The 12,148-nt window shown below is 35.6% G+C and overlaps 1 protein-coding gene across 1 annotated transcript; it reads right to left on the bottom strand.

The window, feature by feature from the left end:
• Positions 1 to 3,196: 3,196 nt before the first annotated feature.
• On the bottom strand, positions 3,197 to 3,993 carry LOC118734227 (putative nuclease HARBI1). Its single transcript, XM_036463950.1, has 2 exons — positions 3,364 to 3,993; positions 3,197 to 3,302 (listed from the first exon to the last, which is right to left on the bottom strand). Exons 1-2 carry the CDS (start codon positions 3,547 to 3,549, stop codon positions 3,297 to 3,299), a joined length of 192 nt encoding a protein of 63 aa, XP_036319843.1. The 5' UTR covers positions 3,550 to 3,993; the 3' UTR covers positions 3,197 to 3,296.
• Between the last annotated feature and the right edge of the window lie 8,155 nt (positions 3,994 to 12,148).

The raw sequence follows: 12,148 nt of genomic DNA, 5'->3' as shown, positions 1-12,148 counted from the left end.
TTTTGAAAATGTTGGAAATTCCACGTTTAGCCTCCCCTAGCGCCGCCCCTGTCAATTTTCACCAAAAAAAAAACCAGCACCATTAAACTCAGCAGAAAGGGGTGCACCATGTTCACGTTTTCTTTTTTCTCTTGCTTGTTGCACAATAAAATAAATTAGACTTATTTTTCTTCTAAGAAATTTTCAGGTGGGTAGTACTACCCCACCGCCCCTGCTTGGCATTTCCAGTTGGCGTCAGTGGGCCCAGAAGATAAACGACTGGCGTGCTTTGTTGAACACGGCCAAAATCGCTTAGGCGGTTGCAGCGCTAAACAAGAAGAAGACTGTATATTGGAAGTGTGGACTATAGGTACGGTGACCATTCGTCCCGATTTTACGAAAATTGTTCCGCTGAATATTTTTTAAAATTCTAGACATTTAAGTGTCCAGATTTTTCATATTTGTACCGATTAACTACCTGATTCTCTATCTCGAAGCGACCGTTCATCTCGTACAAACAGCCGTTTGTTCGTGTATTTGTATTACCTAATGGGCTGTTGTTGCTTATGGGCTGTTTTTGCTTACGCGTAAAAGCACATTTAGCGCATTTAGCTCTAAATGCTACTCTAAATGTACATTTATCCATAAAAAATTCGTCACCTAATTGTAACTAAATGCAACTCCATATTTGCATTAAGAATCTAAATGCTAAAAGCAACCCTGTGATCTTCCAAAAATTTCCACGATTCGAACATGGTTTAATGAGAAAAAGTGGCAACATTGCTTTTTTCGAGTATACAGTCGCTAGCTGGGTTTCAGTGATCGCCGATCGAGATTTCATTTATTATTTTACATTATTTGGATAAAGAAAAGTTACGCAAATTCAACATCGATATGATGCTGATAGAAATCTGGATTAATTTGTGATCAACTCTGTTTGTTTTGTTTCCTAATTAAGTGTGGAAATTATAATTTACAGCACGACAAATGAATATATACACAAACAAAAGTTCGGTTATGGTTAAAACAATTCAAGTTTTTGTATTGAATTTTCGGTTTAGAATTTATTTTTTTTCTTTTTCAGTAGGGGTTTTTGCACATTATCTTTTCCGTGAGAATTTATCGTAATAGATACGGATCTGAATAAGCGACTGGAACACGGCTGTTTGTCAAAAGCATACTATTTCGAACTCGCGTAAATGTACATTTGCTAAATGCGGTAGCATGAACGCTCTTCGAAAACATATGTTCGAAAGGGCTAAGGGCCGTTTGCACCATGTCTAGTTAATTCTAACTCCCAGTTAAACATCTTTATCGACGTTATCGACACCCATCATATAACATGTGATCAATAAAGCAGTTGACGTGCTTAACTGAAGGATGTACCTCCAGTTAGCGTTAACTAGACATGGTGCAAACAACCCTAAATGTTGCATTTTAAATGCAGCAAAAACGCTGCATTAGGCTTTCTGCTCATTGGTCGTCCAATCATAGTTGAGTCATAGTTATCGTCATGAAGCAACGATTACATGACGATTACACTTCTGCACACTTGGTCGTGATATTTCAATTCATTTGGCGTCTAAAAATTCACTTGGAGCAGGTATTTTCTGTTTTTTTTGGTTGATATTTTCGCGAAATATTTACAAAAACCTGCAATTTTTTAAATATAGACTGTGCTGCAACATTTCTAGACGTAATTTTCCAGTAATATCTCTTCTTTTCTTTTCCTGGAATGTGTTTTGTGTATGCACACAGAGACTTAATACAATTTCGTCATATTTTATAGTTAAAACGCTCATATTTATTAAATTTTAATGCAATTATCCACTTTTTAATAATTTCCACAGATTTTATGCAAAAAAATACTAATTTTTATACAATTTTAATGCAAATATTAACTTTTTCACTAATTTTCCCCCATAAAATGTAAACAAACAATGCGTGCACAACGATTAGCAAACGACAGTGCCGTACTTATCCGTTTCTGCATCTTCTACGATTTGCCGATAACTAGCCGATAACGACAAGTGTGCAGATCTCCTTTGAAATGCATGTGCTCGGCTCAAAATTTCAGGGCGAGACGATAACGCAACTATGATTGGACGACAAGTGTGCAGATAGCCTTACGCGTAAAAGCACATTTAGCGCATTTAGCTCTAAATGGTACTCCAAATGTACATTTATCCTTAAAAAATTCGTCACCTAAATGCAACTAAACGCAACTCCATTTTTGCATTAAGAATCTAAATGCTAAAAGCAACCCTGTGATATTCCAAAATTTCCACGACTTGAACATGGTTTAATGAGAAAAAGTGGCAACATTGCTTTTTCGAGTATACAGTGGCTAGCTGCGTTTCAGTGATCGCCGATCGAGATTTCATTTATTATTTTACATTCAACAATTTATATTGAGCTCGAGGCCGTTTTTTAAATGAAAATTTTATTGTGGAAAAAAAACAATAATTTGAAAAAATGGTAGAAGTGATAGCTATTTCGGAAATCACTACATTTCCTCATCAGACTTCTTTCAGTAGGATTCGAACCGACGATCCCACTGACTCAGCCAGTTGCCTATACACCGTGCTAAGTACGCCTTGTAAAAAAAATAACAAAACAAATTTATTATTTTACATTATTTGGATAAAGAAAAGTTAAGCAAATTCAACGTCGATGTGATGCTGATAGAAATCTGGATCAATTTGTGATCAACTCTGTTTGTTTTGTTTCCTAATTAAGTGAGGAAATTTTAATTGACAGCACCGACAAATGAATATATACACAAACAAATGTTCGGTTATGGTTAAAACAATTCAAGTTGAATTTTGGGTTTAAAATTAGTTCTTTCCTTTTCAGTAGGGTTTTTGCACTTTATCTCCTGCATGAGAATTGATCGTAATAGATACGGATCTGAATAAGTGACTGGAACACGGCTGTTTGTCAAAAGCATACAATTTCGAACTCGCGTAAATGTACATTTGCTAAATGCGATAGCATGACCGCTCTTCGAAAACACATGTTCGAAAGTGCTAAATGTTGCATTTTAAATGCAGCAAAAACGCTGCATAGCACGAATTCGCTACCCTGGCGATAACTAGTCGATAACAGCTGATTGTTATGTGACGAAAACGTAACAAATGTTAATTCTCTAACACGAATACGACTTCAAATAAAGAAAAAAAATTGTCAAATTCAAACGAAAGAGTTTTTGCTATCGTGTGAGCCGCTAAAATAGATAATTCAATTTTCCAAATGAAGGAATCATGGTTAGCACCAGGATGTGCTGCGTCAACAAATGTAATTACCATATCGCCGTCTCATATCTGAAATCAGAATTGTATTGAAATAGTGGCATTAAAAAGGCTATAAGGGTTTTGTACTTACTGCCATTACATTGATGCTATAAAACCCCTTTCTATTGTAGTAAAGATATCTGCAATTTGCATTGGGTGCTTTTATACGCACAAGAGTCCCGTCCACACAGCCAACTATGCCAGGTATTCCACATTTGTTGAAGAATTGCTCTTTCACGTCGTTTTCTTTTTCCTCGTTCCTGACATGCTTACCCATTTGTGGCAAAAATGCTCCTCAAAAATGTTCAAGCATTCCGTTTTACTTTTGCAACTGTCGGCTGACCCATTACTGAGACACTTTCGTTACCCACCGACTTTTGATAGCTTCCAGTTGCAAAAAAGCGTAGAAATGTGGACAGTTTCAGTTGTGGTGGCAAATGAGTATTGCGGTAGGTGTATTTTATATGGATGCTCACTTCGCTGAAAATGTGTCCCAAATACTTCTTTGCTGACTCGAAAGTTTTTAACAAACCTAAAATAAAATATGTATGTTATTGGTTAATATACACATACAAATGTGCGATATTTGGGTGCAAGCCAGAGCCGACCACTTTACTTGGGTCCCATTTCGTCCCCACATACCACTACAACTGTCTGGAATGCTAGAAATGCAAGTCTACTTACTCGGCGTCTGGCATTTAAATATTCTATTAAAATATTGTATTTTTGAACTTTTATACACACAAAGTAAACAAAACAATTTTGACAGATCTGTTCGTTCGAGATAGGGAATCAGGCTGGTAAGTCCCGATTTTCAGTGTTTTCTCTATTTATTTAATAAGAATCTCCCTGTACTCTGGCCCAAAAAAATAACTTAAATTTTTATATTATAATTGAATAAGGTTTTTTTTTGCTTAAAAATCACTTTTACAATTATTTGTTCTGTTTTTTTGTTTTTGTCTTTTAATGAAACGATTCTAACTTGAATTTAGTGAAGGTATTAAAAAAATTAATACCTTCAAAAAAATCATAGATATGAAAAATAGAATTTGTAGATTCAGTGGCGAAAATATAAATTGGGAAGACATTTTACTGTTCTTTGGCGGTTATTTAATGTTTATTATTTTTTTATAAAAGTCTAGCTCGTTATCTAATAAAGACCATGCACGTCCAAGCTTCAAACTTAGCACAAAAAGTAAAAAAATTCGACAAAATTTTATGAAAATATTCTGAGTATGCAGTTTTGTAAACCATTCAATTCAAAGTGCAAATTGTTGAATATTTTTATCTACACATTGCGTTACCTATCCCACTGTATTGTACCAGCAACAGTTATGCACAAGTTTTCTCTCTTTCCATAAGAATATGTATGTACATATGTATGTAGGTATCATAGTTTTATTCTTCTTAAATAAAGTTAGTTGTACTTGAACATTCGAGCGGTCTGGTTTTTCTTTTAATGAGTGCAATAGGTTATGGGCCCAGACTCGCTATAAGTACAGTCTCAAACAAAAAAAGCAAGCCTGGCGTAATCGGTAATAATTTATTTTAATCGAAATTTTTGGCAATTAATTTTTCGGGCGCAATATGGACGCAGAATATACTAAAGTAGAAAAACTGCAGAATGCCGATCAGTGGAATATGTGGCGGTTTCAAATTAAGGTGCTCTTAAATGCTGGAGAACTGCTAAAGTATATTCAAGAAGATGCTGCTGACACTTCTGGTGCATCGGTTGCTGCTGGCACTTCACAGGAATCGAAGGCCGATGTTGCGGGAGGAGCTGCTGCAGGTGCAGCGGGAAGTGATGCTAACGGCCCTGTTGGGGTTAATTTGCTGACACAGAGAATGCAGAGGGAAGAATTTAGTCGAGGTGATAGTAAAGCTCAGAAGATAATTGTAATGACTCTTGGCCAGCAACCAATGATGCATATTTTGAACTGTAAAACTGCACGTGAAATGTGGAAAAAATTGGAAAGCGTGTACGAGTTCAAATCAAGCGCCAATATTCATATGTTGCAACAAAAGTTCTATAGTTTTCAAAAGGATCCCAAAGATGATATTGCAATGCACATTTCTAAGCTGGAGTCATTGGTTACTCAATTGAGTGATGCTGGTGAAAAGGTTTCGACGTCAATGGTAATAACGAAAATTCTTATGACTCTACCCCCCAGTTTTGCACACTTCTACAGTGCTTGGGAGTCAACTGATGCAAGACAACAAACGTTGGAGAATTTAACTAGCAGACTTGTCATGGAAGAAGCAAGAATTACGATTTCTGACCAGCGTGCAGCCACTGGAGATGCATTTGTTGCTAAACAGAATATTTCATCCAACATGCGGTACAAGAAAAATCTAAAGCCAGGAAAATGTTTCGCATGCAAAAAATCTGGCCACTGGAAACGCGATTGCCCTTCAAAGTTAAATGAAGGTCGAGACTCAACGAATGAAAAGAAAAGAAATGAGAAGAGAGGTAATGCTTTTTTATGTGAGGCAGAGGTGGCTAGTAATATTGGTAAGGAGCAGGAATGGTTCGTCGACTCGGGCGCAAGTGACCACATGACGAACAAGCAAGAGTGGTTCACCACGTATGAAAAATTTACAGTTCCTATGACGATACGACTGGGAAATGGAGACACGATATGCGCGTACGGCCGTGGTGCTATTAACATTTCTACGTACAACAACGATAATTGGGAGGAAAATCATTTGCCATCAGACTCTTTGTACCGAAACTGAAGTTGAATTTGTTCTCGGCAAGCAGTGCTCTTGATAAAGGTTTGCAAATGAAATCTGATTTTAGACGATGTGAATTTTTAAAGAATGACAGTACTGTGTTAGTGGGAGTTCGCCAAGAGAAACTTTTCAAGCTTCTAATAAAAGTAATTTTACCCATATCGCCGAGAAATTTTGCCTACTCTGCAACAACAAAAGTATTGCCGATTAGCGAATGGCATTGTAGAATGGCTCATCAAAATATAGCGCACTGCAAACAGTTTTTACGACAAAATGACATTCCGTTTATTGATAGCGAGAATTTTTTTTGTGAAGCCTGCATATTCGGGAAGCATCATCGATCATCCTTTCAAACTAGTCAGAGTTATACATCAGATGTAGCAGATCTTGTTCACAAAGATGTGTGTGGTCCCATGCAAAAAGCATCAATCGGCGGAGCAAAATATTTTCTCTTACATTACAGAACCGTGTTTTTCATGAAAGAAAAGAGTGAAGTATGTGGCTTGTTGACTAAGTATATTCAAAGTGTTCAAATTGCAACATACCGAAAGGTTAATACTATTCGCTCAGATAATGGTCTGGAATTTGTGAATAAACAAGTTGAAGAGCTGCTCCAGAAAAATGGCATTGCTCATCAGAAAACCGTGCCCTATAATCCAGAGCAAAACGGTTCCGCTGAGAGGGATATGAGAACTATAGTCGAATTAGCTAGGACTATGTTGCACGCCAAAAACCTAGATGTGAAATATTGGGCAGAAGCAGTGAACACAGTTGTTTATGTTCTCAACAGGACAAGCTTTAGTCCGCAAAAAGGATAAACGCCATTTCGATTGTGGTTTGGAAAAAAGGCTAATATTGACATGTTGCAAATTTTTGGTTCCACCGCTTACGTTTATATTCCAAAGCAAAAGAGGCTTAAATGGGATAGTAAACCCCAAAAGGGAATATTCGTCGGCTACGTTGAGGGAGTTAAGGGGTGGCGGGTTTATATAAACGAAAAAAGGAAAGTAGAAATTGATGTAGTTTTCAGTGAGAAAGATGATGATATCGCTAAAACATCAGATGACTCATATGCCATGATTCCCGCAGACTCATCAACGCAAGTGGTACCAGCTAGTCCAAATGCTAGTGGTGACGTGTCAACGCAAACGACCGAGGAAGTGATAGCAGATATTTCTACTGATATCACTGATGACGAGGTTTTACTGGAAGAGGCAGAACATCTTCAAGTGGAAGTATGTGACGCGGAGCCTGCGAATCAAGATGCACAGACAGCAAATGGAAGTTTTATTAGCAGCAGACTTCGTAGTAGAAACAAAAACACACAGTCATCTACGTCAGTGAATGCCGAAGCTGAGGAAAGTAAGAGGCAACAAACGTCGTTGAATGTAGCAGTGGTTGAAAGTCATGCGTATGTCATGAGGTGTGGTGTTCCTCTTAACTACTTAGAAGCAACAACCTGTGAACAAGCCACAATGTGGAGAAGTGCTATGGACGATGAGATGGAGTCATTGAGGAAGAATAACACTTGGCGTTTAGTTGATCTTCCGAAGGGTTGCAATGCAGTTTCTACGAAGTGGGTATATCAGCTTAAAGGAGCAACTGAAAACGAAGGTAAACGATACAAAGCGAGATTAGTTGCTCGCGGTTTTAGTCAACAATATGGCATTGATTATGTTGAGACCTTTAGTCCAACTGCAAAGTTTACATCCATAAGAGCTATTTTGAGCATTGCGGCATCAGAGAATCTGGAAATTAAGCAATTTGACGTTAAAACAGCTTTTTTGAATGGAACGATCAAAGAGAGCATATACGTCAAGCAGCCTGAGGGATACTCTGACAACTCGTCCAAGGTTTGCAAGTTATTAAAGAGTCTATACGGCTTAAAGCAAGCATCCCGTTGCTGGAATCACACCTTTTCTAAACTATTAACCGAGTTTGATCAGCAAGCAAGTGGAGCAGATCATTGCGTTTTTGTTAATAAAAGAGCTGGAAAGAGGTTGCTTTTGGCCATATATATCGATGATGGGTTAGTAGCCGCAAGTGATCACAAAGATATTGACAAGCTGTTGCTGTTTTTGAAGCAGAATTTCGATATCAAGGTTTTCGAGGCAAGACACTTCCTGGGGTTGGAAATTCGGCAAGCAGTTGGTAGCCTGATTTATCTCATGTTAGCTACGCGGCCAGACATCGCATTCGCAGTCAGCTATGTAAGTCGTTATCTGGATAAACCATTGTCTGCTCATATAAATATGGTAAAACGGATACTAAAATATCTTCGGGGCACAAAAGGGTATGGTATTTACTTCTCAAATGAAAACATTTCTCTTCTAAATTGTTTTAGTGATGCTGACTATGCTGGGGACATAAACACGAGACGATCAACTAGTGGTTTTGTTGTTATATTGGGCTCATCGTGCATCGCTTGGTCGTCGCAAATGCAAAAATGCGTTTCGTTGTCTACAACTGAATCTGAATTTGTAGCTGGCTGTCATGCTGAAAAGAGCTTATTTGGATTCAACAACTCTTGACTGACTTACTCCCTAATCGAAAGCTAAAGATTACTTTGAACATGGACAACCAAGGAGCCATACGGCTAGTGAAAAATCCTGAGTTTCACCAACGCACAAAGCACATAGATGTAAAATTTAAATTTATTCGAGAGAAATATGAACAAAAAATTTTTGATCTTATCTATGTTCCTTCAAATATGCAAATTGCGGATATATTCACGAAGCCATTGAACAAAGAAACGTTTATTCAATTTAGAAATGCAATGTTTGTAATTGATTCCAAGAGGAACTAAATTTCTTAACTTAATTATAATTTTCAATAACTTTGAAGTTAATAATAATGAATTAAAAAGTGGATTAAATGAATTAACAAAAAATGTTTGATAAAAGTGGGAGTGTTGAATATTTTTATCTACACATTGCGTTACCTATCCCACTGTATTGTACCAGCAACAGTTATGCACAAGTTTTCTCTCTTTCCATATGAATATGTATGTACATATGTATGTAGGTATCATAGTTTTATTCTTCTTAAATAAAGTTAGTTGTACTTGAACATTCGAGCGGTCTGGTTTTTCTTTTAATGAGTCCAATACAAATCTTAAGTAGCTTGGATTACCGTAGATTTTTGGTAAATTTTTTTGTGGAAGATGTTCCTAAATTTTTCTATACTAAAAAATTGTTGAACATACTTTGTGTGGAGGAATATGCGCGATCGAAAAAATTCCGAAAATCACCGGTAAGACCAAGATACTTCAATTTTGCACTTTGTTATACAACAATTTATTGGGCTACAAAACTGCGTACTAAAAAAAATGCTAGAAAATCTGATTAAAATATTTAAAATTTTGATCAACATTTGTTAAGATTCGTCGAATTTTTATAAATAATTTACGTGAAATTTTGAATCACATGTTTGTTTAGATAGTAAGTTATATTTTCATAAATAAATGATAAACATTTTTTAAACAAGGAAAAGTAGCCAAAACTTGCTAAAATGTATTCGCTATTTACATTCTCGGTATCGTACATATTTATTTTTTGTATACATTTTTGCGATCATTTTTCAAGTTTTTTCTCTTTTTTTGTTTTAAATAAAACTTTGATAAAAGAGGTTATATCTTTTTATTCTAAAATCAATATTGTAGGTTCGGATTCGATGCTATAGAAATGTCCCGATTTTTGGCCTTAGAAATCTGGCCACCGTACCTATAGGTATTGTTTTCACTTTTTTTTTGAAAAAGTAGTATGAATATCTTAGAAACCGACACCGACAAATGAATATATACATAAACAAATGGTCGGTCATGGTTAAAACAATTCAAATTTTTGTATTGAAGTTTTGGTTTAAAATTTATTTTTTCCTTTTCAGTAGGGGGCTGAACACCTTTTGCAGAGAACACCTTTCTGTGTAAGCGGCCTTTGGCCGCACTTAGGGATTATAACCCTCAGGCAGTAGAATTCTCCTTTCTGTTTTGCGAAGAAAAGGAGTTGAACACCTTTTGCAGAGAACACCTTTGTATATTTTTAATGCTTACTGGGTTATATCTTATCTTCTTTTGTCTCTCATTCTTTTGCATATTTTGGAGTTTGACAGCTGAACTCCGCCATTTAATTTGCATATGTAACCAAAGTCAGACGCGTGATTTTGAAGGTGTTTTATTTAATGAATTGTGATTAATTGGTTAATATTAAAGTCGTAAAGAAAGTTATAACTAATCGAGTAAAGTGTAAAGTGAAGGGGAACACAAAAATATATTGGTGAAGTGGCTGCTTTAAGGAGAATAGGAGTGATAAATGTACACTATTTCCGAATTTTACAAAAGGGCATATTTCAAACCCAATTTGTAAATAAATTAGTGATCAAAAATTACAAAAGTGGGTGTTAAAATAATGTGTGGACCCTTGACTCGAGGTGTGTGTACCTCGAAATAGACCGGCAACGTACTAAAGAGTACCCCAACTGATTACTCAGATATGTGTTTTTGCGCTATAACTCTAACTTCATATCTGAATAATAAATTGTATGCGTGCTAACTATATGTTAAAGTGAACCCATACTAAATTTTTATCTGCTTAATTGGAGGAGTTATAACGCAACACAACGTCTCTGGACAATCAGTTGTATGGGAGCTAGATTTTAGAGTGAACCGATTTCGATGATTTTATGAGATAGAGAGGGAAATGTTAAAATGCAAGCGTGTGCAAAATTTTATTAAAATATCTTCAAAACTGAAGGAGTTTTTTTTATAAAATAATTAAAATTTAAGCAAAGTTTCGAGTACCGCTATCTCCAAAAGTCAAGACAATCAGGCAAAACTGGGGACGCCATTGAATTTAGAAGGCTCCTTTGTCGAAAAAAATTTTATTTGATACCACGCTAGAAATATTCTGACTACAAGAAGGAGCATAATTAAAAGTACTAAATCGGGGTTTTTACACACTTCTAGAGAACATTTTTTTGAAGCATTTTACAGGTATATGCAACGTTATAAGGACTAGTAGTTATAAAAATATTTAGATCGTTTCGAAGTATTTTCCAAATGTGCCTTCAATTAAGGTATTTTTGAAATAAAAATTACGCTCAAAATCGCAGAATATTTGATCTTTAAAAGTTGGTTTATTCTGAAACCACACCTCTTGCTAAGGTGTCAATTTATTCATTTCATTTTATTTCATTTATTTGCTAAATCATTAGTACAATAAGATCTGAGATCTTTTATTTCGTAATTGTTTGTAGAATACAATTCATACTAAAAAGTTCTTAAAATTAAATGCTCCAAAAACTATACGGTATAAGCCAAAAATTTTGAAAGATGTGAAATGTGGAGTTACAGACCTACTTGCCGTTTCTTTATTTTTGAATGCACAATTTTCTTACCTACTACATATGAAGTCCACACATAAGTGCTAAATGCCCATTAAATTTCAAATCAGTATATGGTGTGCTTCAAAAGTTATGACATAATTAATTGTGCCCCTCTTAAGAATTACATAAAAAACTCACTTGTTTTCATTATTTTTTTTTAAATTTAAACACCTGTAATTCAAAAGTTATGCAGCAAATTGAGCCAATTTTTTTTTGAGGCTTCAAGTATAAGTGAATGAATTATATCCAAAAGCAACCAGCTTGATATAGTTTCCAACAGTGAAAATAAAGTTAAATAACACCAAGGTTACCTATTTTTTAGATTTGCCCTTATGCTTAATTTATTGTTTTTTTAAATTAATTTGATCTCATTTTTTTTCATTTATGTAAGAGACGAATTTTTAAACTAAGAAAGACTGATATATAACATATATGTATTGTATGTTCCTTACATTTTTATACATACATACTGTAAGGGCCGGTTATTCAATGTCTGGTTAACACTAATCTCTGGTTAAACATAGTTATCGACGTTACCGACTCCCTGTTGTATGCATGGGATCGAAGACTTCGATAACGCTGTTTAACCGCAGATTAGTGTTAACCAGACATTGAAAAACCGGCCCTAAGAATGTTAGGCCTGTTAACTTCTCTATTACCGATTTAACTATAGTTTAAGGGCCGGTTACTCAATGTCTGGTTAACACTAATCTCCGGTAAAACATCGTTATCGACGTTACCGACTCCATGTTATATGCATG

The sequence above is a fragment of the Rhagoletis pomonella genome, unplaced genomic scaffold (genome assembly GCF_013731165.1).
Source record: "Rhagoletis pomonella isolate Grant_MI unplaced genomic scaffold, Rhpom_1.0 Rhpom_scaffold_00002, whole genome shotgun sequence".
NCBI lineage: Eukaryota > Metazoa > Arthropoda > Insecta > Diptera > Tephritidae > Rhagoletis > Rhagoletis pomonella.
This window is presented reverse-complemented; position numbering and strand designations above follow the sequence as displayed.